Source organism: Lepus europaeus, chromosome 9 (genome assembly GCF_033115175.1).
Source record: "Lepus europaeus isolate LE1 chromosome 9, mLepTim1.pri, whole genome shotgun sequence".
NCBI classification, from domain to species: domain Eukaryota; kingdom Metazoa; phylum Chordata; class Mammalia; order Lagomorpha; family Leporidae; genus Lepus; species Lepus europaeus.
The window spans coordinates 9,886,445-9,911,614 of record NC_084835.1 but is presented as its reverse complement, the minus strand read 5'-3'; the positions used below and the strand labels follow the sequence as shown (position 1 = coordinate 9,911,614).

Sequence of the window (25,170 nt, the reverse complement as noted above, 5' to 3'; positions counted from 1 at the left end):
ATTGTATTTTTTCCAGGTGCACCCTGAAGACCACAAGTTAAATAAGTACCATGACTGGCTCTGGGAAAATCATGAAAAATTAAGTCTGTCTTGAAACTAAAGTTTTCAAATTTATCTGTTATGCATTGCTTTGCACTTTCCATTAGCACAGCCAGCCACTTTGCCAGGCATATAGATTTTAATTAGCCCAACTAGAAGCCCAGTTGGTATTTTCTCCCTCCCCCACTTAATTTGAGAAACAAAGGATCATAGGGAGAGCTTCATTAGTATTTCATGCCCCCAGCACCCACAGTGGCCAGGGCCAACCCCAGGAACTCAGTGCAGGTCCCACACGTGGGTAGCAGGAACCCAGACACTTGAACTGGCACCACTGCTTCCCAGGATCCACAGCGATAGGAAGCTGGAATCAGGAGCTGAAACTGGGAATCAAACCCAGGTACTGTGATAGGAGACATGAGCACCTTAACCACTAGGCTGAACACCTGCCCCCTGGTGTTTATTTTCTTAATGTTGTATCACGGGTGGATCTTTGTCACTAAATGTGTTAGAACGTATTTTTAAGACTTAAAAAAAATAATGTAACAGAAATCCCTAAAATGTGTGTGACTCTTTCAATAATGAAATGTGATATTCTAAACCATTGATAATATAAAGCAGATTTATATCAAGGCTGCTAAAGAAAAGATTAGACTTTCTGTTCTTCTATAGAAAGTAATATTACACAATTGTTACATGAAGGAGAGTGTACAGTCCAACATGTAATGAAAGGTTTTATAAAGTATATTAGGCAGTTAATTAATAAAAATATTTTTTGACAGGCAGAGTGGATAGTGAGAGAGAGAGAGAGAGAGAGAGATTAAAAATATTTTATTTTTAAAAAAAGCTAACCTGCAAAGAAAAAAAAGATTACTTTAGCATTGGTGTGTTCTTGATGACTCCACACTGACTTTTAGATTTGACCCCAGCATCCATTTAATAAGCTGATGTGAAAATCCATTGAAGCCCCATTGCATCTTGCAAGCGATGGCTCATACCTGGTACCTTGATGCTTTTGTGAAAACTCACCTCTCATCTCCCAGTCAGAAGGTGAGACCTTGTAAGCTTTATGCCATTTTTATTATAGAAGTTGTAATTATAGTTCACATACTGAAATATTTACCTTAGAACTCACCAAACAAAAAAATTTTTAACTATTGTAATTGCCACTCTAAGGTATAATTTGAAAATTAAATTGATTGAATAAATGAGACATAAATCACTTGGTGGGGAAGCTGCCTTTGTTGTATTGTGTGAACAGAATCAGGATGGGTGTGACACAGGCCTGCTTGGCTGTTTGCACGTTAGTGAGCACGTGTCAAATTTTAAAGAGGGATGGATTTTGACCAGAGAACAGGAAAATTGGCTGCAACTCCCATTCTGTGTGACAAACATCCACTAAATAATTTCCCATCACATTTTCCTTTATCAGACATTAAAGTAGTATTGAAATGCAAAGCCCTGTGCAGGCACAAAGGTGAAAAGGTTCTGTAGGCCCTCACCCGAAGTGAGACAAGAAAGGGAACAAAAGGGGTAAGGTCGAGGGAGCAGGAGTCAGACACCCAAACATGGCAGCTAAGGAGGTAGAGCGGCTCCGGAGCTCCTAGGGCACGGCCAGTGTGGAGTACGAGCCAGCTCAGGGCACCAGGTGACTGTGTGACAGGGCTGGCTGTCGGATCCCCTCCTCTGCCATCTCCATTGTGATCTCCACAGCCCGGTTGCTCAGGTTCCAGGCCTGCCTCTTCCCCTTTACTGCAGGTAAAGTTGCCTCACCTCTGTATGTGTTTCCTCATCTCTTTAAAATGGGGCACTGGTGCCTGCCGCACAGGGTCACTGTGATTTTGAAGTGGGTACATGTAAGTAAGTGCTTGCTTGCTTTGTTAATGTGGCCTCGGGGTGGGCTGAGCGCCTGCCTCAGGGTCACTGTGCACCTCAGGAAAGGCGATGACCAGCACAGAGGGAGCGCTCAAGCATTTTTGTTCCTAACTTAAAATTGAGATAAAATTCACCATTTAACAAAGTGTATGACTCAGTGGTTTTAATACATTCAGTACATTCACAGAGTAACCATCATTAATTCTAGAACCCGTCCATCACCCCAGGAGAAACCCCATACCTGTTAGCAGTCGGCCCCAGCTGCCCTACCACTCTCCATCCCTGGCATCGGCTACCTCCTGCGTCTGGAGATTTGCCTCTTCTGAACATTTCGTGTAAATGGAATCACCTAGCAGGGGCCCTTTGTGTCTGCCTGCCTGCCTGTGGCCACTGTTTGGAAAATTCATTCGTGTTTAGCTTCCGTCAATTCATTCCCTTTTACGGCCATGGAATGCATGGGTGGATCCCATTTTATCAGCTGGTGGACATTTCAGACGATTGTTTATTATGATTGAGTGGTTCTCAGGTTCTGTATTCCAACCCATGGCACACACCCGCTTCTGTTCTGCCTTGGCTCACGCGGGTTCCTGCAGCGCTCAGAGAGGGAGGGAGGCCTAGAGAAAGAATTGGAGATCTGCCAGAACTCCCACAGATGCGTTCGGAAGGCCGGGAGTGTATCACTCCGGATTCAAGGGGCATCGGGCCGAACAGAAGTTCTGCCTTTGACCAGCGCTGGCACCGGGCACGGCCGTGATTTCCCGCTGTCTGACTCAAGATGGGACGAAGGGAACCCGCAGGCGCTCAGCTGCCTGGGCCGTCGGCTCCCGCCGGCAACCAGCAGGTGGCGGCGCAGAGCCAGCCAGCGCTGGGCACCCGTAGTCATGGCGACAGGCTGCCTACACGCTTAGCGAGAGGGATTGTTTTCCTGTTAGGCACCCTCTCCCAGTGCCGCAATAAGGGATGATTCTTCGGAAGTTCATGAGAGCCTGTTGTGGGCGCTTGTTGCCAAGGCCCACTAGCAGCGCCCTCTGCAGGAAGCCGTCAGCGCCCCTCTGAAATGTATGAGGTCCAGGACTCATTGTGTCGTTCCTGCCCTAGGTGAAGTGTTGCCAATGAGTCAGGCCTGGTCAAGTACATTTCGGCCATGTCCGTGCCTCGGTCTGGTTGGAGTACTGGGTCGGGCTGTCCTCCCTTGGCAGAATCCCGATCGAACTTCAGAGGTGAAGAATGGAACTAAGATAATTTCAGAATAAGGAGGGGTGAATGCCGCCAGGTCCCTATGTCACACTCAGGAGTAAGGTCCAGGGAGTGTGGGGGCTGGGAGGAACAGTTCCATGCCCCTCGAAGAGATTTTACACACTGGGGCTTAAAGGATCAAAAGCAGTTTGCTAAACCAAAAGGGGGAAGAAAAGCATTTGAGTCAAGGGAGCAGCATCCCCAGGAGCCCAGAGACCTGGTGTCTTCAGGAAACTGCCGGCAGTCTCTGGAAATGACATAAGAGAGGTCAGAAAGGACCAGGTCATGAAAGATGTTTTAAGCCAGGTGCTGGAGAAGCAGCTGAGTGTGACAGGAGTGGCAGCAGTCCGCTAAGACAGGGACTCAATTGCCAGTCTCAGAATGTTGGGTGTGGGGAGACAGGAGGTCTGGGGCCATCAAGCTCAAGACTGGAGTTGTCACACTTCTCCAGTACCACACTCATCCATGTCCAGTGAGGAAACAGGGCAAGCCAGAGCACTGGCTGCCTCACCCAGGAACCTGGTTGGGGCCCCAGTGAAATACTCAGGCTGCTTGGAGGTGGGGAGGAGGGGCCAGGCAGTAGGGGACTGCAAGGATTTGTGGGCTGATGGAGCTGGGGCCATGGAAGGAGCTGTCAGAGATAAAGCTCCTGTTGGGAGCGAGGGGGACCTGATGGATGAGGTGCCGTTCACAGGGATGGGGCTCCTACCTGAAGGACTGGTTAGGCGGGGACTGGAAACTGGACACAGGTTCATTTTTAGTAGGTTGAGGTTAAGATCATGGAAAGCCAGGCCAGCTCTCTGCTGTGGCCAAGGGAGTGCAGTGGAGGATGGCCCAAGTCCTTGGGCCCTGCACCCCATGGGAGACCAGGAGAAGCACCTGGCTCCTGCCATCGGATCAGCGCGGTGCGGCGGCCATTGGAGGGTGAACCAACGGCAAAAGGAAGACCTTTCTCTCTGTCTCTCTCTCACTGTCCACTCTGCCTGTCAAAAAAAAAAAAAAAAAAAAAAAAATCCTGGAAAGCCGCCCAAACGGAGATGTTTTAGGAGTAACAGGATGTGTGAAACTGGAGCTAAATCTAAGTCATAAAGGTTGATCTGAGTGTCCTCAGTGTAAAGAGAGCCATAGAAACCAGAGGAGAGGAGGTAGATTAGAGAGCGCAGAGAGCCTGAGTGTACGTCTGGAAGGCACTAATGACTGGATAGGCAGGAGCAGCAGCCAGTGAGGACGCGACATGGGGAGGGGTTTGGATCAGAAGCCAAGGAAGAGTGGAATTGTTTGAGACACCTCCATTCTGTCTCAGAAAAAGAGGGGCCAAGCATATTTTGGGGGCATCAGTGGGGAGGACTCGGTAGGACCATTTGGTAGAAATTCCAGGGAAGCAAATTCTGGGTTGACAGGGACATTTGCAGCAGGGTGAGGTGCCCCCATGTGAAGTAGAGAAGTTCATGTCACAGAAAGTGATGGAAGAAGACCACCCTGTCTCACTCCACCTCTGAAGTAGATGAAAATAAACATTTTTTTTTTTTTGACAGGCAGAGTGGATAGTGAGAGAGAGAGAAACAGAGAAAGGTCTTCCTTTTTGCCGTTGGTTCACTCTCCAATGGCCGCTGCGGCTGGTGCATCTCGCTGATCCGAAGCCAGGAGCCAGGCGCTTCTCCCAGTCTCCCATGCGGGTGCAGGGCCCAAGGACTTGGGCCATCCTCCACTGCCTTCCCGGGCCATAGCAGAGAGCTGGCCTGGAAGAGGGGCAACCAGGATAGAATCCGGCACCCCAACCGGGACCAGAACCCGGTGTGCCGATGCCGCAAGGTGGAGGATTAGCCTGTTAAGCCATGGCGCCAGCTAATAAACAATTTTTTTAATGAGTGAAGGGTGGGCATATTGAAAATGGCTAATTTATTTATACAAAGTAACTCTAATAATTGATTCCAAGCATTGCCATGCATTATTCCCATTTTACAGATGGAAACACTAAGACACAGAGAGGTCAAGTGACTTACCCCAAATCACACAATCAGTAAGTAAGTGGCAGTGCCAGGGCTCAGATTTGAACATTCCGGCTCCTAAATGTCTGCTTTTTTTTTTTTTTAAAGATTTATTTATTTATTTGAAAATCAGAGTTTCAGAGAGAAAGAGACAGAGAGATTATCTATTCGCTAGTTCACTCCCCAAATGGCTGCACCTGTTGGAACTGGGCCAAAGCCAAGGCCAAAGCCAGGAGCCCAGAGCTGCTTCTGAGTCTCCACATGGGTGCAGGGGTTCAAGTACTCGGGCCATCTTCTGTTTAGCAGGGAGTTGGATCGGAAGTGGAGCAGCTGGGACTAGAACTGGTGCCCATATGGGATGCCGGCGCCCCAGGCAGCAGCTTTACCTGCTACACCGCAGTGCCATTCCCAAGCGTCTGCTCTTGATGCTATGTGGCCTGGATGATCAGACAAGATCAGATTGGCATTTTTCAAGTTCATCCTCATGGCCAGTTGGAAGAGTTGGGAGCTGCAGGTGGAGAGAATGAAGTAGGAGGAAGTTCCTAAAGCACTTAGCTTGGTGCCTGCTGTGGGGCGTGCCCAGACACATCACATGAAATTGTCTTCCCCATTACAGCGAGGCAGTGATAAAGCCTGGCACCCCAGGGTCCTGGCAGCCTGACGCTAATGCATTTTCCCTTCCTGGCTCCTTTTCTGGAAAGAAACTCGCCTTTTAACCCTCTTCCCCCAGTGTTCTACCACTCTTCAGTCGAAAATGAAAACACCAGCAAGGTGCCTGTCTTCAATCTTGAACCGGTCACCGCCCACTGCTTCAAGCAGTTCAAGCAGAAGGACTTTCACCTGCCTCAGAGCCGCCGGCGAATCATTATCGTGCCTGGCAAGCAGGACCGGGGGCCCACCCATGCCACACCGCAGCCCCACGCTCCTCCACAGCCCGCCCCCCGCTGCAAAGCCCTGGAAGCTGAAGACATCCAGGAGCCGCAGGAGGACTGGAAGACCTGGCTGAGCAAGAAGCTGACGCTGAAGAAGGAGCTAGAGTCCTTTGGTGACTTAAAGAGGTGGCTGGAGAACAAGCCCAGTGTCACGCCTGTGGAGGCCAAGGCGCTGAACAAGGTCCGTGAGGAGCAGGCTGCTCGGCTGGGGGACCACTTGACCCTTATCAGGACCGTCAAGGTAAGCAGCCCCATCGGCCGGATGAAGATAGCGTTTTAGGGACATGCTGTCTTTGTGTTCCTTTGGGTTAGGTGGGAAGGGAATGGCTCACCCCATTTCAGAGAAGAGTAAGCAGAGGCCCCAAAAGGAGGCGTATTGGTTACCTGTTGCTGCTTAACAAATACCCCAAAGTGTCTTAAAGCAACACATATTTATTACTACACACAGTTCCTGAGACGCTGGGGTCTGGGAGCAGCGGAGCAGGGTAGCTGTGGTTCAGTGTCTCACGAGGCTTCAGTCCAGACGTCGGCCTGAACCACAGTCATCTGAGGTCTCAACCAGGGCAGGAGGATCTGCTGCCAAGCTGGCTCACTCACCTCTGCCGGCAGGAGACCTCAACTCCTCCACATGCATCGCTCTGATTGAGTGTCCTCACGGCATGGCTGCTGGCTGCCCTACTGGGAACAGTCTAGGAAAGAGAGCAAGGAGAAGGCAGCAATGTCTTTTTGGGGCAAAAAAAAAAACTAGTTGAAAGACAGAGGCAGGGAGCTGGTGTTGTAGCATAGCAGGTAAAGCCACTGCCTGAAACACTGGCATCCCATATGGGCACTGGATCTCCCGCTAATCCAGCCGCCTGCTAATGGCCTAGGAAAAGCAGTGGAAGATGGCCCAAGTGCTTGGGCTCCTGCCACCCACATGGGAGACCCACATGAAGCTCCTGGCTCACCCTGGCCCAGACATGGCTGTTGGAACCATCTGGAGAGTGAACCAGTGGATGGAAGATCTCGTTCTCTCTTTCTCTTTCCCTCTCTCTCTGTAACTATGACTTTCAAATAAATAAATAAATCTTAAAAAAAAAAAAGAAAATTATTTACCACTTGCTAATGCATTCTCCAAATGCCAGCAACAGCTGGGGCTGGGCTGGGCCAAAGCCAGAAGTCCAGAACTCAGTCTGGGTTTCCTGCATGGGTGGCAGGGACCCAACTACTTGAGCCATCACCTGCCACCTCCCAGGGTGTGCATTAGCAGGAAGCAGGGATGGGTCCAGGACTTGAACCCAGGCCCTCCAATTTGGGATGTGGGTGTTGCAGCCGGCATCTTAACCGCTGCAACCATTGCCCACCATGCTATGCCTTTTATAACCGAGCCTCCGAGATTCTGTTTTAGAAGCTTCACACTATTACTTCTGCCACATTCTATTTTGAAGATTTTTTTGAAGATTTATTTATCTATCTGAGAGGCAGAGTAAACAGACAGAGAGAGCGAGAGATAGAGAGATCTTCCATCCACTGGTTCACTCCCCAAATGGCCATAACAGCTAGAAGTGGGCCTATCCAAAGCCAGGAACCAGGGGCTTCTTCCAGGTCTCCCGTGGGTGCAGGGGCCCAAGCTCTCGGGCCATCTTCCACTGCTTTCCCAGGCACATTAGCAGGGAGCCGTATCCGAAGAAAGAAGCCAGGACTCATATAGGAGTCAGCCAGTGCCCGTATAGGATGCTGGAGGCACAGGCGGAGGCTTTACCCACTGTGCCACAGCACTGGCCCAGGTACATTGTCTTTAGGAATGAGTCACTGAGTACTCCCACTTGTAATGGAAAGGGAAGAAGGTGCCATCGCAGAAGGAGAAGAGTTGAAGAATTTGTGGATATATGTGTTTGTTTACTTGACGAATTTGTGGATGGATTTATTTATTTATTGGAAAGGCAGAGTACAGAGAGGCAGAGGCAGAGAGAGAGATCATCCATCTGCTGATTCACTCCCTAAGTGGCTGCAACTGCTAGAGCCAAGCCGATCCAAAGCCAGGAGCCAGGAGCCTCCTCTGGGTCTCCCACGTGGGTGCAGGGGCCCAAGGACTTAGGCCAGCTTCTACTGCTCTCCCAGACTCATTTAGCAGGGAGCTGGATCGGACGCGGCGCCTCCAGGACTCATATGGCGCCCATATGGGATGCCACCATTGCAGGCAGTGTCTTTACCCACTACGGCACAGCGCCATCCCCCCAGTCCATCTTGTTTTTTGGATGTTTAAAAATACTCATTGTTGGGGCCAGTTAAGCCCCTGTGGGTTAAGCCACTGCCTGCAGCTTGCATCTCATATGATGCAGCTGCTCCACTTCCACTCCAGCTCCTAGCTAATGCACCTGGGAAAGCAGCAGAAGATGGCCCAAGTACCAGGGCCCCTGCTTCTCACATGGGAGCCCTGGATGGAGTTCCAAGCTCCTGGCTTCAGCCTGGCACCTTGCAGCCATTTATGAAGTGAACCAGCAGATGGAAGCTCGCTCTCTTTTGCCTTCTCTCTCTCTCTTTTACCTCTCTCTCCCTCTGTGTTCTCTCTCTCTCTCTCTCTCTTTCTCTCCCTCCCTCCTTCCCTCTCTCTTTCTCTCTCTAGCTCTGTCTTTCAAATAATACGTTTCTTTAAAAAATAAAATACAAATCCTCACTGTTCATTTGCTCTATGTGCCACACTGGTGCCCACCTGGCTGTTGGGAAGGTCACAATGGTGAGGTTGGGAGAAGGAAAATCTTCTTTTGGCAGACATGGAAACGAGCTCAGGGAGGCCAACACTTTGTCACACCCATGGAGACAGGAGATGACCGAGTCAGCACCAACTCCTCGTCTCTAGGTTGTGGTACAACCACTGAAACTTCTGATTCCAGTTGGAATGCGGGGTCAGATACCTTGAACTGAAATACAACGCTGCTACTTCCCTCATCAGTAAAGTAGGGGTAACCATGGTGCCTACCTCTAGGGGTCGCTGTGACATCCAAATAACTAATTCATATAAGGTGCCTCAGCTAGCAGGAACATAGAGAGCCCTCAATAGATGTTTGCCATTTTCATGATCACGGTCATCTTTCTGGAGACATTTGGGTTGGTTGGCTGAGAAACTTGAGGTTCGGTTCTTGCTGTTATCATAGCCAAAATCTGACTCTCCAAGATCTAACCCACCCCTTTCTGCCAGCAGCAGTGTCTGTGAATAAGCAGAGAACTGAGGGTCGAAACCCAGCCCGACTGCTCACCTGCTGTGTGATCCCAGGAACGTCACTTCACCTCTCTGAGCCTGATTTCTCATTTGTCAGCAGATAAAGTAATAGCTAATTCATAGCATCACTAAGTCACGCAGCAAACAACTACTGGTTGCCTGCCCAGGGCCTGGGATTTTGTGAGATACAAGCATTGGAGACGCGGGTGCCTGGTGAAATAAGATGTGTTCTTGCTCATGAGGTCTTCAGTGTTCTGGAGGAGGCAGACATAAGCCAAGTAGTGACCCTCCTGCCTGCTTGGGCCACCCATAAAGGGGGGTCCACAACACTCCATACGCACAGAGTGGCCATGAGCTGGGGACCAGGGAGTCCCTTTGGAAACTGTCCAGCATTGCACAGAGGTACGGGAGTAGTTTCATTACAAAATAATCCCCTTACCCTGGAAGTGGAGCAGGCAGAGAATTTGGACAGATAGAGAAAAAGGGCAAGGTGTTCCAGGCAGGAGGCCCCACCTGCTGTGGAGGGCATGGGCTGTGGTGCCCTGAGAGACCAGTGTCATTACAGACACAGACAGGTGTGCCAGGATAAGACTGACGTTTCCCTTCTCACATCTAGATGGGGGGACAGGCTGAGAGGAGCAAGCTCTCCCAGGTGTTCTGGGGTGCAGAAGTGCTCTCATGACAATGCCCTAAGCAGCTGGGCTGACCTCAGTGCCCTTGGCACTCTGCCGTCAGCTCAGCTTCTCTCTCCCATTCCCTCTGACTCTGGGAAGTGCACCTTCTTGGCCTGTCTCCCTCAGACTCACTCCTCCACCCCACTTTCTGTCTCTTCCACAAGGAAGTCCTCCAAACCCCGCCCCGCCGGATGGTGCCCCAGCTCCGGCTGCCCAGGCCCTCGTCCCTGTCAGCCTTGTACTCCTACCTGCACAGCCGCAAGATCGAGATCCTGGATTTATTTAACAAAGTGGACCGGAGCAAGTACCAGAAGATCACCAGGGAGCAGTTCATCCTGGCTCTAAAGGCAGTAAGTGTCACCTACTCTCCAGCAGGACACACCTGTCCCCTCACCCAGTCTCCCACTCCAGGTTAGGGACCAGCTCAAGTACCACAGGGCGCATAGACTGTCAGCATTATAACTTTTTTTTTAAGATTTATTTATTTATTTGAAAAAGTTACACAGAGAGAGGAGAGGCGGCGGGGGGGTGGGGTGTGTGTCTTCTGTCCGATGGTTCAGTCCCTAGTTGGCTGCAATGGCCAGAGCTGTGCCGATCTGAAGCCAGGGGCCAGGAGCTTCTTCCAGGTCTCCCATGTGGATGCAGGAGCTCAAAGACTTGGGCCATCTTCTAATGCTTTCCCAGGCCATAGCAGAGAGCTGGATTGGAAGTGAAACAGCCAGGTCTCAAACCAGCACCCATATGGGATGCCGGCGCTTCAGGCCAGGGCGTTAACTTGCACCACAGTGACAGCCCCAAGCATTATAAATTAAAAAGCCAGACTGGAAAATGTGGCTTCCCTGTAGCCACATCAGACCCTGGAAATCAACCTTGCACCCCTGTGTAAGTCTATAGAGCCCACCCAACATGAGCCAGCTGCCTGGGAAGTTGCCATTTTGCCTCTCAGACCCCAGAACTGAGCCAGAGACAGCAGGGCCTTCAGTCCTGCCTCTAGAAGCTTCTAGAGTTTCTTAAGCTCTCATTGGCATTTGAATCACATGGGGTCTTGTCAAAATGCAGCATTTGCACCCCACACCGGAGGACCTGGATTTGATTCCCTGCTCCAGCTTCTGACTCCAGCTCCCTACCAGTGCAGACCCTGGGAGGCAGCAGGCCGCAGGTGATGGCTCAAGTGCTGGAGTCTCTGCCTCCCAGGTGGAGACCTGAAACAGGGCCTCAGCCCAGCCCTAGCCCTTGTGGGTGTTTGGGAAGTGAGCCAGTGGATGGAGATTTTCTTTCAGGTCTCTTTCTGTCTCTAGTGCTTAATCTCTCTCAAATAAATAAGTACTTTTGAAAAAAATGCAGTTTCTGACTCAGTACATCTGTGCAGGGCCCAAAATACTGCATTTCTTCTTTTTAAAAAACAATTTTTTTAATCTGAAAGGCACAATGACTCAGAGAGGGAGAATAGAGAATTCCTCCAAATGCTGACTCACTCCCCAAATGGCCACATTGGTGGAGCTAGGCCCAGCTGAAGCCAGGAGTGTGCAACTCCATCCTTCTACTGATTGGTCAGGTACCAGCACCCTGATAGGGGGTGGCAGCGTTGCAAGTGGCAGTTTAACCCACCAAACCACATAGCACTGTCCCCAAGATGCTGCGTTTGTTTTAAAGATTTATTGATTTATTTGAAAGTCAAAGTTAGAGAAAGAAGGGAGGCAGAGAGAGAGAGGTCTTCCATCCGCTGGTTCACTCCCCAGATGGCCGCAACTGTGGGAGCTGTGCTGATCCGAAGCCAGGAGCTTCCTCTGGGTCTCCCATGCGGGTACAGGGGCCCAAGGACTTGTGCCATCTTCTACTGCCTTCCCAGGCCACAGCAGAGAGCTGGATCGGAAGTGGAGCAGCCGGGACCTGAACTGGCGCCCATGTTGGATGCTGGCACTGCAGGCAGCAGCTTTATCTCAATGCCACAATGCCAGCCCCAAGATGCTGCATTTTTAGCAGTGCTCCCAGTGGTCCCACTTTTATTTGTACTATCTATTTAATCATTTAAATTAATTATACAAAAATGGAAATTTTAATCTAGTTCTTTTGTTTTTAAGGAGGACTTACATTTTAAATTTCATTTATTTGAAAAGTAGTGAAATGGAGAAAAACAGAGGGAAATTTTCCATTTGTTTATCCACACCCCAAATTCTTGCAATAGGCAGGGCTGGGCCAGGCCAAATTCAGGAGCTAGGACCTGAGTCCAGGTCTGCCATGTGGGTGTCAGGAACCCAGCTACCTGTGCCTCCCAGGGTGCACATTAGTGGGAAACTGGAATCAGAACATGAGCTGGGGCTCAAACCCAGGCTCTCCAACATGGGATGAGGGTGTCCTAAGTCCAAACCCCACCCAAATAAGTAAAATTTAAAATCCATTTCTTCGGCTACACCAGCCACATTTCAAATGCTCCGTAGTCTCATGTGGCAAGTGGTTTGCTCAATGAAAAACATCTCCATCATCTCAGAGTTCTGTTGGTATAGCAGAGGTCTGCAGCCTGGCACATGCAGCCTACCCCCTTTAAAATGAAGTTTCGCTGGAACACAGCCACACTCGTTCATCTGTGTGTTGTCTCTGGCAGGGACAGAGTTGAGTAGTTGGACAGAGGCCGTGTGCCTCACAGAACCTCCAATGTTTATTGTCTGGCCTTCTCTAGAAAATGCTTTTATGTATTTTGAATACAATAAAACATACCAGAAAACAAACTAGTGGGTGGGTGTTGTGGTACAACAACTGTGGCTCCGTTGGGCTGCCTGCATCCCATTTCAGAATACCTGTGACCAGCTACCACCTCTGCTCCTGACTCAGCTTCATGCTAATATTCCTGAGAGCACCAGGTAATAGTCCAAGGACCTGCAGGCCAGGATGGAATTTCTGGCTGCCGGCTTCTACCTGGCCCAGGCCAGGCTATTGCAGGCATTTGGAGAGTGAACCAGTGGCTGGAAGATATCTGTCTTTCTCTCTTTGTTGCTCTGCCTTTCAAATAAATAAAAATGAATAAACATTTTTAAAATATATAAAAAAAAAACCCCTGAGGGGAACAATTTAGGAAGAAAGAAGTTTTATTAAAAAAAAAAAAAAAAAAACTTAGGAAGTTAACTCCTACCCCATGACCAAAATAATAATAATAATAATAAATATTAAACCCTCAGCAGCAGGAGAGTGCTGAATTTATTTAAGGGAGGCTTAGTAAAGAATTATTATTATTTTTTTTTTTTTGACAGAGTGGATAGTGAGAGAGAGAGAGACAGAGAGAAAGGTCTTCCTTTTTGCCGTTGGTTCACCCTCCAATAGCCGCTGCGGCTGGTGCACTGCAGTCGGCACATCGCGCTGATCCGAAGCCAGCAGCCAGGTGCTTCTCCTGGTCTCCCATGGGGTGCAGGGCCCAAGGACTTGGGCCATCCTCCACTGCCTTCCCGGGCCATAGCAGAGAGCTGGCCTGGAAGAGGGGCAACCGGGACAGAATCCGGCGCCCCAACCAGAACTAGAATCTGGTGTGCCGGCGCCGCTAGGCGGAGGATTAGCCTGTTGAGCCATGGCGCCGGCCAGAATTATTGTTTTCTAAAGAAGCTGAAGGGCTCTATTTCCTTTAAAACTTTTCTTCTTGAATATTCAGTGTTGCTGGAAAACATCACACACCTGCAAAGCTGCTCCCATCCTTAAGAGAGGGAGTGGTAAAGTATCTCTGCTCCCACTTCACTCCCAGCAGGCAGGCGTGGGCCCGAGAGATGAGGGCGGCAGGCGTGGGCCCCCATTCTCCTGGTCCAGTGCGGTGAGTGCTGCCTTGGACGTGGGCATGCAGCAGGGTGGAATGAGAGGAGGACGCAGCCTGTAGGAATGGCCTTGAAAGAGGGATAGGGCTCTTCAGGCACAGAGGAGGGAACTGCCTGGGCGAGGGCACAGGTGGCCCTGGGAGTGTGTTCCGGGACCAGAAAGGGACCTGGCACATGAGCTGGGAGTGGTATGGGTGGAACTAGAAGATGACGACAAGGGCGTAGGGCCCAGGCTGACAAGGCTTTGGCCTTTAGGTGGAAGCCTGTTTGCCTTAGAGATGTCTGTTCTCTCCTTAGATCAGAGTTCCTCTGATGCAGCAGGAGGTGGAGGACATAGTAATCTACCTGGGCTCCCTGGGGAAGCACAATACCATCACACTGGACATCGTCACCACCACCTACAGGAAGTGGGCCCTGACCCAGCAGAGGAGCACCGTGCCCACCGCGAGGGAGTGTGTGTAGTCCCCACTGCCCCGTGCCTCCACAGCCTGTCCTGGGAGCAAGGGTGGGACGGGCTCCTGCAGTGCTCACCTCTCCTGAGCGTGTTCTTCCACTGGCTCCCTGGGCGCTGGCCACACCTCTAGAACTTCCAGACCCAGAATGGACTCAGGAGGAGCCACTTCTGTCCACTCAGACACGTGAGGCCCAGACCCCGTCCTCAGAGGAGGACGCTCAGCAGGCAGCGCCATCCTCACATCCCATCTGACAGGTGCAGCAGTGACCAGGACGGCAAATCTTCCCCAAAGCATTTCTCTGGGTGCCGGTCCAGGGCCTCCCTTCTAGGAATCCACAACGCAATGCTAAAAGCTAATTGAAATTTGTTGTTCACAAAGCAGAATTAGATTGTGTGTGGAGTTACTGGAAAGTCCTCTTTGGAATTCTGTCAGGGGTATATAGTGGCGTTGCCATGAGCAGTTACACAGGTTGTACACACACGGGGTTCCGTGTGGCAAGCTGTGCATTGGTGAGGCCTCATCTGTCCAGGCGAGACAGAGAAGCTAAAGATCTGGCTTTGGATTTACTCTAGAATGCAAGCGGTATTGTGTTTCACATTTTTATGCCATTACTGTTGTTTAAAAAAATAGAAAACTACAACCTCTCCCCTGCATTCCAGCGCACTCCCCGAGTTCAGACACATCTCTTTTTCTCAATGAAATGAGAATGCACCCCTCCCCCACCAGGTAGGCGGGAATTTCATCTCAGATGTGTTTGGGAGGCTTCCCACCATCCTCGAGGTGGCAGAAGAGCCCTAGAGGGGCAGTGGAGGGGTGTCGGGTGTGCTTCCCTAGGTCAAGACGGGGCAGGGCCCCTGGAGTTCACGGTTGTCCTCCCTGGTGTGGTTCACTTAGAAATGGTGTGCGGACTCTCAGAACGTCTTCTTCCAGTTCCCCGGGAGACTGCCCATCGCCAGTTTCCACAGGCTGTACTGCAGAGGCCCTGTCCTCCCATAGGCAGGGTCTCCACCCCTCTGAGAGCCCAAGGGACCTGAGCATCTGGGTCAGACAAAGGCCCTGAGGCAGCTGTGCCTTCAAGGAGGCTAGGCCGAGTGAGATGGGTTTGGTGGGAAGGCTGCTGAGCCCAGACCCGGCCAGCTGTCATGGCCAAGGGACAGGCCCCTGGGTTTTAGTTTAGGTGCCAGGGAAAGCCGAGGAAACAAGGTAATCCTAGTTTATACTTTTTGAAAGTCCTGTTTGCCACTAGGTGGAAACAAGGTGACAGAGGATCAGAAAAGTAGTGAGAAGGTGAGGGCAGCCACAGCAGGGAGGGAGAGATGCAGTCAAGGTGTCTCAGGTGAGCTCTGTCCAGCTGTGGGAAGGAGGCAGGAGGGTGACCTGGCCTGCGTGGTGATGTCAGACAGCTGCCTGGCACAGTCCACCGCTGGGCCCCCTCTGAGCCCCTCCTTCCTCTGTGTCTTCCTCCGACTCCAGACTTCCTCTCGGCGAGACAGAAGATCTCCCTACAGGCTTCGCTCAAGGCGCAGAAAGCAGATTCCGACTCACAGCCTCGCCAGATGGACCTACTGACAGTGCCCGAGGTTGACACAAAGACGGAGGCGAGGCCCTTGACCCTGGAGGAGATGGAGGACGTGGGCAAGCGCTACCGCGAGAGGAAGCGGCTGCAGAAGGTACTCGGCCAGCCCAGGGGGCTCGGGGCTCCAACACCGGCAGCCTGGGGTCCAGCCATTGCGCTGGCCCATCTGCTCTGCCAGGGGTGGGGGGGGACCTTCCAGGGGGCTTCACCTCTCTGGGCCCTTGCTCCCTCATCTGTGTGATAAAAATAATACCTTCCTCACAAGGTGCTTGTGAAGGCAAAATGAGATCAGTCCCTTAAGGACCCAGTTCCCCTCTACCCATTTTTTTTTTTTTCTTTTTAAATTATTATGTGAAAGAGAGAAAGAGACAGAGACAGACACTTCCTAAATGGCCACAATGACCAGGACAAAACCAGGAGCCAGAACCTGCATCTGGGTCTCCCACATAAGTGGCAGGGAGCCAAGCACTTGGGACCGTCTGCCATCGCTTTCCTAGGCTGTTAGCAGAGAGCTGGATGGGAAGTGGAGCAGCTAGAACACGAACCAGTACCTGTAGAGGATGCTGGCGTCGCGGGCGGCAGCTTTACCCAGTGTTGTGGCCCCTCCACCCTTTCTTTTAATTATGATGTTGTGTCTGGAGACCAAGGGCTTGGCACAGGTCCAGGGCTGCACAGATGAGTGAGAAGAAGTGAAGAGCGCAGGAATGAAAGGTCGCTGGGATGGGTTAGCTCGTCCAGTAACTGCTTAGCCAGAGCCTGCCACAGCGCGCGGGGTACATTCCGGGTCCTGTAGTGCCCAGTTCCTGCCCTCGGGAAGCGGCCAGGCTGGTCAGCGAGGCAGACAGCATTGCTGTGACGGTCCTTGAAGTCTGTCCAATCTGAATGCGTGAGTGAACACGGGCTGAAAGGACAGACGCTAAGTGCCATTACATTCACTTCCATGGCAAGAAAAAGTCCAATGTTCGACCAGGAGTCAGCAAATCTCTCTAAAGGATCGGACAGTAAACATTTCCAGCTCTGCAGACCACGCGGTCTCTATCTCTGATACTCAGCTCACACAGACAACACCTCAACGTGTGAGGTGGCCATGTGCCAAGAAAACTTTATTTATAAAAACAAACGGGGAGGCAGACGGGCATGGCAGCACAGTGGAATAAACGTCCACTTGCAAAGCCCACACCCCAGGTAGGAGTGGTTCCAGGGTTCCAGTAACGGCTGCTCTACTTCCAGTCCAGCTCCCTGCTAACGATGAGTACTTGAGTTCCTGTCTCCCACGTGAAGACCCAGATGGAGACCCTGGCTCCTGGCTTTGGTCTCACCCAGGCCTGGCTGTTGTGGCCATTTGGAGAGTGAACCACTCTGTCTCTTCTTCAGTCACTACCACTCTGCCTTTCAAAAACAAACAGACAGACAGACAAAATAGGTTAGGGGGCTAGATCTGGCCTATAGGCTGAACTTTGCTGATTCTGTTAGAATTTTTGAAAAGATACTTTGTTTTCCTTCTTGGAGGAGGATGAATGGCTGCAAGCTGCCACACACTCCCCAGCAGGGCCCCCCCCCCCCCAGCTCCCCCGTGCTACCTTAGCCCCTGACTTCCACTAGTTTAAGTTCACAGGCAGTCTTCTGTACCGCGTGCCCTGCTCTGGGCCCTGCGCCTTTGTCCGAGAGATGCCGCTGCGGCACTAGCGTGGTGCCCTACGGTGTGTGTCCCGCAGCCCTGTGCCTATCCGAGTTCGGGCTGTGCACGCTGAGCCACGTGTCCTGAGCACTCACGCGCTCTTCAGAGTGGCCTTGACTGAGGCACTGATTTCCCCCCCTGAACCGCAGCCTCCCTGGCCCGGGGGTGGGGGCAGGGCGCGGAGGTGGACGTAGCACTGTGCGCGCCTTCCCGCCTTCCGGCCGGAGGAAGGACACACAGCCCCGGCTGTCCGCGCCCTCTCTGCAGCACCTGATCCCGTCCATCCAGTATACGGAGCGCTGCCGCCTGGTGCGCTGCGGCTGCGAGCGCATCGACGAGCACTGCCTCCCGTCCACCCTCTCTGGGGAGATGAGGGAGATGGTCGACAGGACGCGCAGGGACACCTTTCTGGTCTACCTGCAGTGCTGGAAGCTCTGCGAGTTCTACAGCCTCCCGCTGACGGAGGACATCCTCATGAGAGGTCAGGAACGTGACCGGCCCGGGCAGGATGCCAGGAGCGCCCTGGCTAGGGCGAGGGTGGCATCGGCCCGCACTGCGGCCTGTGGTGGGACGCTGGGAAGGAGGGAGAGAGAAGAGGAAGAGCGGTCTGCTTTGCTGCTAGATGGGATTCCCAGGACGCAAGGCCCAGAGGCCTGGGTTCCCCAGATGTGATTTTGGGGGTTCTGGATTCTGGAGCCCGGAGCCTGGCGAGCTGGAATGGCATTCTAGAGCCAGAAGCACCAGGGACCGGAGTTCTGGGTGAGTGAGCCCTCGGGTTAAGCATGAAGGGAACAGCTCCGAGATGGAAGCAGGAGATCTGATGCAAAGGCTCACTGCTGTCAGAGCCCCTCTCCAGGCCAGGCCTGTTCCCTGGAGCTTCTGCAGAAGCCGTGAGAGAGGAAGGCACAGCAGTCGGGGCCGCCGAGGCCTTGCTCTGCTCACAGACAGGGCTCAGGCCCGAGGGTCCCCCCCCCCCCCGCCCCCCAGCCAGCGCATCCTCTGTTTGGGGTAACGATTTTTCCTTATCCAGCCAATGAGAGCCCTCTGGGCAGAGAGCACCTCAGATGGGTGCAGGCCGGGGAGTCCAGCCCGCTGATAACCGCTTAGTAGTGCCAGCAACGCAAACGTGGAAGTTTGTGAACTTGCCGGTTCCATGGGCAAGACTCTCCATGTGCTTTAAGAGCACAAAGGAGCGAGCTGCCTTTAGGGCGGAGCTTTTCCCACGGAAACCTTGCAGGACATCACTGTGGCCATTCTGGAAAACGCAGCAGTGACAAGGGGCATGTGGTCAGTGGCGGGACTAGAGCCAGGGCTAACCGCCATCTCTTTCCCAAGACAGCGGGCAGCAAACACTAAACGTGCAGCACCTTGGGACTGCACGAGGCTACTTCAAAAAGCTCCTGGAAACATGGAGTTGAAGCCTATTGATTTTGGTACAAAAAATGTTGAAATCCATGCATAATTTTTTTCATAGTACACATTTTCCATTTTGCAGTGCCCTCATGTTCATGTGCCAGGGCTACCGTAACAGGACACCCCAGAGCAGCTGACTGACGCAATGGGGTGTGTTTGCTTGCAGTTCTGAAGGTGGAAGCCCCAAGGGGTCAGCAGGGCTGCTGTCTTCCATGGCCTCTGCCTTGGCTCCAGACGGTCACCTTCTCACTGTGTCCTCACATGCCCTTCACTGTGCGTGTGCAGCCCTGGGATTTCTCGAGTGTCCACATTTCCTCTTTTTTTTAAATTTAAAAAAAGATATTTATTTATTTGAAAGTTAGAGTTACACAGGAAGAGAGAGAGAAAGAAAATCTTCCATCTGCTGGTTCACTCCCTAGATGGCTGTAACGGAGCCAGGAGCTTCCTCTGGGTCTCCCATGTAGGTACAGGGGCCCAAACACTTGGGCCATCTTCTGCTGCTTTACCAGGCCATTAACAGGGAGCTGGATCAGAAGTGGAGTAGCTGGAACTCGAGTGAATATCCATATGGGATGCTGGCACTGCACATAGTGGCTTAACCCACTAAGCCACAAAGCCAGCCCCCACATTTCCTCAATTTTAAAAAAATTGAGGGGCCAGTGCTGTTGCATAGCTGGTAAAGCTGCCATCTACAGTGCCAGCATCCCATTTGGGCGCCAGTTCTAATCCCGGCTGCTCTGCTTCCTGTCCAGCTCTCTGCTATGGCCTGGGAAATCTGTGGAAGATGGCCCAGTCTTTGGGCCCCTGCACCCTTCTGGGAGCCTCAGAAAGAGCTCCTGGCTTCTGGCTTTGGATAAACCCAGCTCTGGCCATTGCAGCATATTCGAGAGTGAACCAGTAGATAGAAGACCTCTCTCTCTCTCTCTCTCTCTCTCTCTCTCTCTCTCTCTGCCTCTGTCTGAAACTCTGCCTTTCAAATAAATAAATAAATCTTTTAAAAAATTATTTATTAGAAAAAGTGACATAGAGAAAGAGAGAGAGAGAGAAACTTCCATCTGCTGGTTCTCTCCCCAGATGGCTTCAACAGCCATGGCTGGGCCAGACCGAAGCCAGGATCTCTGAACTCCACCTGAGTGTCCCATGATGGGTGGCAGGGACACAAGCATGGGGTCCATCATCTGCTGCCTTTAGGTGCATTAGCAGGAAGTTGGGTTGGAAGTGGAGGACCTGGGCCTGGAGTTTGATTCTAGCATGGGATGTGGGCTTCACCTGCTGAGCCACAGCACCCACCCCCACATTGCTTCTTCTTCTTCATCTAATATTTTTTATTTATTTACTTGAAAGGCAGAGTTATAGAGAGAGAGAGAGGAAGGGAGGGAGAGACAGAGGTCTTCCATCTGCTGGTTCACTCCCCAGATGGCTGTAACGGCTGTGGGTGGGCCAGGCCAAAGCCTGGAGCTCAGAGCTTCTTCTGGGGATTCCACATGGGCTCAGGGGCACAAGGAGTTGGGCCAGTCTCCTCTGCTTTCCCAGGTGCATTAGCAGGGAACTGGATTGGAAGTGGAACAGCTGGAACTCAAACCAGTGCCCATATGGGATACTGGTGTTTCAGGCAGTGGCTTAACCCACTGTGCTGCAACACCAGCCCCACCAGCTCCATCTTAATTGCCCCAGGCCTCCCACGTCCAGTCTCACTGGCAGGACAGCCCAGTGCCCCCTTCCTGGTAACGCACTATGACTGTGCCCTGTCATTTCTGGGAGGCTGGGGGAAGGGTCCAGGGACCAGTTTGCACTATTTTTTAATTCTGGTGAATCTACAATTCTTCAAAAATAAAATGTATATAAGGACAATGTATAGAAGGAAGAGCTGTGTGAGATCTGGTGTTCTCTTGCATGCTGGAATGGCTGTGGTTAAGGATACTGTGTTTAACGCTTCAAAGGAGCTATGAGAGGACTTTGTTCTCACCACAAAGAGATGATAAAGTATGAGGTGACTTATCTGCTACGTTCATTGATTTGATTCTTTTTTTTTTTAAAGGGATCTTTATTTTTTTTTTTTATTTTTGACAGGCAGAGTGGACAGTGAGAGAGAGACAGAGAGAAAGGTCTTCCTTTTGCCATTGGTTCACCCTCCAATGGCCACCGTGGTAGGTGCGCTGTGGCCGGCGCACCGCGCTGATCCAATGGCAGGAGCCAGGTGCTTCTCCTGGTCTCCCATGGGGTGCAGGGCCCAAGGACTTGGGCCATCCTCCACTGCACTCCCTGGCCACAGCAGAGAGCTGGCCTGGAAGAGGGGCAACTGGGACAGGATCGGTGCCCTGACCGGGACTAGAACCCGGTGTGCCGGTGTCGCAAGGCAGAGGATTAGCCTAGTGAGCCGCGGCGCCGGCCATGATTTGATTCTTACACAAGGTACATATACATTGCAAATCACACTGCCCTCCAGAAACACATACGATTGTGTGTCACTTAAAAACAAGACAGAAGGAGCCAGCCTCGCGGGGCAGCAGGTTAAGCCAGTTAATACCAGGATGGAGTCCCAGCTTCTCGGCTTCAGCCAGGCCCAGCCCTGGCCATTATGGCTGTCTGAGGAGTGAACTAGCAGATTGAAAATGTCTTCCTCTTTCTCTCTATCTCTCTCTAACTCTGCTTTCAAATAAATAAATAAATAAATAAAAATACATATGTAGGGGCCGCTGCTGTGACATAGCAGATAAAGCCACCGCCTGCAGTCCCAGGATCCCATATGGGTGCTGGTTTGAATCCCGGCTGCTCCACTTCCGATCCAACTCTCTGCTATGGCCTGAGAAAGGAGGATATGGCTGAAGTTCTTGGGCCCCTGCACCCGCAGGGGAGACCCAGAACAAGCTCTGGCTTTTGGCTTTGGATCAACTCAGCTCCGGCCATCTAGGGAGTGAACCAGCAGATGGAAGACCTCTCTGCCTCTTCTTCTCTGTAACTTTGTCTTTTAAATAAAATAATCTTTAAAAAAAGAAGAACATATGTATAAAATTAAAGAAAAGGACATTTCATACTTAAAAAACATTTTTATTAGAATTGTATCTATGAAACACATGATATCTGTTCTCTTTATATTAAGTTAAAAATTTAAAACAAAAATGTGCATTTATTTACAGAGAAAAAGAGGCCCCTGTCTGAGCCAGGCCTGGCTGATGCGTCTCACACATGTCCCTTGCTGCCCGTAGCCCTGCTGTATCCGGGAGACAAGATCATCTTCCAGAGGGACCAGGTGCGCCCACTCCGGCAGCCCGGCGGCTACTACTCCGACAAGAAGGCCTTCGCTTGGAACCGGTCGCTGCACCAGGTCCAGGGCCTCGAGCCCGGCTACAAGAAGATGGACAAGACCGACAAGCTGAGTACCACATCTGCTTTCTCCCTGCCCTTGGCTGCCTGCCCCTGCGTTTGCAGGGACTGGCGCCCCGATGTGCTTGGGGTGTCCTGTGCCCAGGGTCACCTGCGGCACGTGTCTGAGGAGCAGGGCCAGTCCCCTCCCCTGCACGCAGTGCTGCAGATGCCAGGGTTACTTCTCCTCGGAGAGCCACTGGGCCCGCCGAGGACAGCGGGGCCCTTCTCCACCTGCCACTCTGCAGTAGCAGAGCCGGAAGCAGGCTCGCGCTGCCAGGAGAAGACAGCTTTCCCTGGGGCCCTGGGGCCCTGGGGCCTGGCCTGGCTCTCAGACCAGCCTGTGCCTTTTCTTAGATCACCTCCTTGGGTGGGCCAAAGCCTGGACCACCCAGATCTGGGCCGAGCAGTAGGCGACAACCCGTGGCAGCATCAGTGTGCTTCTGCAGGTGGAAGAACATAGTGACACCCCTGCAGGGGGTTGGGCAGCCTGGGAGGGAGGGATGCCGTGAGTGGGAGGGGCCCAGGCCCTCCCTAGCACCTGATGTCACCATCAGCTGCCCACCGTGGTCGTGTGTCCAGAATGCTGGGGAAGGGTGTGCTGAGTAGAGATCAGTCAGGCCTTGGGCTGAATGGACAAGTTACTCCACTGTTGGCCTCAGCATCTTCATGTGTAAAATGGGCCTGACAGCATCCCCTCCCTCCCCTCCCCTCCCTGTCCTCCCCCACCCCTGCCCCCAGGCCACACACTCACAAACACAGGACAGATCCGCAGACAGCACCCGGTCACTGCCATTGTTGACTGTGCCGCTTCTCTCCTGCCCTGGCCTCCAGTGCAGAAGCAGGCCCAGGCCTGCAGGTGGGCCCTGTCCACAGCCCTGAGCACGGGCCAGGCAGGTGGTGGCCTAGAGGCCTTTCTGATCACCCGGTGACCGCCTTCCAGTGCCAGGTGGCTGGGCTGGTTCCGAGCCATGAACTCCGTGAAGGGTGAGGATCTAGGGAAGAGCATGTTGTCCTTAGACTGGACAGAGCTGTAACCGTTAAAGACAGGGCCCCTAGGTCAAGGAGAGACCTTAGCGCTTCCTTGCGTCATAGACTGAGCTGTGAAAGATTCAAGGCCAGGTGTACAAGGAGACTTCAGAAAGTTCATGGGAGATGGAATTCAACTTTGGCAAAAAATTTCAAAATCCATGCATCTGTGGGATCTTCAGACAGCTCGTAGTGATGTGTGCCTGGCCCGGCTTTGGGAAATTAGTGTTTATCACCGTTGTCCTGGAGGCTGGGTTATGCCCTGGCAGGGGGAGCGGGAGTCCGGGCCCCTAAAGACAGATCCGGCAGCAACTTCTATCTGAACATCGGTCCTGACTCCCCCGGAGGCCTCCGCTCTGGGGAGGAAGTGACTCGTCCCAGTCGGCCAGGTTTTGTAGTCAGCAGAGCTGACCCAGGCCTGCCGCGTGTTCCCCTGGAGCCAGAGTCCAGGCCTCACCCCAGAAAGAAGAAATTCTCCTTCCAGAGCTGTGGTTTGAGTCTAAAATGGCGCACCTCGCTGGCTCCGGGCCTGCTTCCCAGAGCCCCTTAGTGTGGCCTCCCCACCTAACCAAACGCCTCACTCTCCTCCACTAGGAAGACACCGAAGAAGCTCAAGAAAATGCTCTTTAAGGAGTTCGAGGAATTCACCAGGTGTGCAGCAGTCCTTCAGTCTGGGGGAGGGAGAGCACACTTCCTGCTGGGGGGGGGGGGCGGAGCACAGCCCCAGGGGCTCAGTGCCCAGCACTGAGAGACGGTGAAGCACGCGCAGAGCGGCTGGTGGGCGCTGCTCTGGGCGCAGTCCCTGCGTCAGTCCGTCCCAGACCTCTGTAGCCCTCCCTGCGCGGTGATTGACAGCTGCACACCCACTTGACGGACGGGGAAGCTCAGTTCTCCCTCAGGGTCACCGTCCCCTGCGTGGCAGAGCAGGGATTTGAGCCCTGGGCTGGCTCCAGAGGCTGCTGTCCGAACAGCACTTGGGAAGGTTCCTGGCGGACAGACGGCGTACGCTGGAGGGCTTGGGTTTCAGAGACAGCCCACTGCGAGTCAAGTTTGCACTTAGCCACTTGCTCCCTGGGTAACCCCGGGGCAACGACAGCCTCTCTGGGCCTCTGGGTCCTCCCCGGGGAGGTGGACCGGACGACAGCACCTGCGCGTGGCGCTGTGGCGTGGCCGGCCCTGTGGTGCTGGAGTTCTCAGCACGGCACTAAATCTGTCTTGGTCCCAGCTGGCGTGCTGTGCTGAGGAGCAGCCCCGGCCCGGGCCTGGCCGCTGTGACAGTACCCGCCCCCATGTCTCCCCCTTTCCAGGAAGCTGAAGGGCAAGAGGTCCAGCGGCTCCCAGCAGCACACCTGCCCCAGTTCCTTCTGGCCGGGTCAGCTTCTGGACAAGCTGCAGCTGTACCTGCCCACGGTGATCGCGGACGGGAGCCTGGTGCTCTTCAGCCGTGTGCGTCCTGAGCGCCACGCCTATCCCGCCACCTACCACCCCGACCGCTGGTGGCCTGTGAAGGACAACAGCTACATGGTCCACGCCTACTATGATTCCACCAAGGTCTACCACATCGACTAGAGCGGCCCAGGCGCCGCCGACCTGGGCGTCCGTGACCCAGAGCCCGAGGCGTTGCGCGGGGGCCTGGCCTGGGGCCTGTGTCTCCGAGGGTGGATGTGGACAGGGAGAGATCGTGTGTTTGACCCCTTCCCCCTCCTGAACTCTGCCCTCAGAAATAAACCAGGTTGGCGTTCCCCCATGCCTCCTGTGACCCAGCTGGAGCGAGTTCTTAGGAGCCGGGCCAGAGCCTGCGGCTGGGGGTGTTCAGCAGACCTCCCCCCGGAATGTGTCAGGGATGCCCACATGGCACCCCTGGACCCTGCAGTGCCCGTGGGGAAGCAGCAGCGTGTGGACAGCTTGTACCCTCCTCTGTG

General features: G+C 52.8%; 2 protein-coding genes across 4 annotated transcripts in view; both read left to right on the top strand.

Annotated features, from left to right (window-relative positions):
- Positions 1–5,954, top strand: part of MBD4 (methyl-CpG binding domain 4, DNA glycosylase) — a 20,893-nt gene extending 14,939 nt beyond the window's left edge. The window contains exons 8-9 of one of the 3 annotated variants that reach the window (XR_009866757.1): positions 17–1,086; positions 5,866–5,954. Coding sequence is in view for 2 of the 3 variants with exons in the window: in XM_062200481.1 (XP_062056465.1) it covers positions 17–94 (78 nt within the window). In the remaining variant the exon portion in view is untranslated. Of the gene's footprint in view, positions 1–16; positions 3,216–5,865 lie in introns of those variants that run through there. The other 2 variants (XM_062200481.1, XM_062200480.1) reach the window with 2 other exon arrangements.
- Positions 4,382–25,170, top strand: EFCAB12 (EF-hand calcium binding domain 12). Its single transcript, XM_062200342.1, has 9 exons — positions 4,382–4,391; positions 5,866–6,308; positions 10,105–10,290; positions 14,032–14,188; positions 15,663–15,859; positions 17,711–17,924; positions 22,063–22,228; positions 23,843–23,899; positions 24,556–25,170. Exons 1-9 carry the CDS (start codon positions 4,382–4,384, stop codon positions 24,815–24,817), a joined length of 1,692 nt encoding a protein of 563 aa, XP_062056326.1. The 3' UTR covers positions 24,818–25,170.

Coding starts and splice junctions, on each gene's coding strand:
- EFCAB12 (XM_062200342.1), top strand. Junction 6,309..10,104: donor CCCTTATCAGGACCGTCAAG/GTAAGCAGCCCC, acceptor CTCTTCCACAAG/GAAGTCCTCCAAACCCCGCC. Junction 17,925..22,062: donor GGAGGACATCCTCATGAGAG/GTCAGGAACGTG, acceptor TGCTGCCCGTAG/CCCTGCTGTATCCGGGAGAC.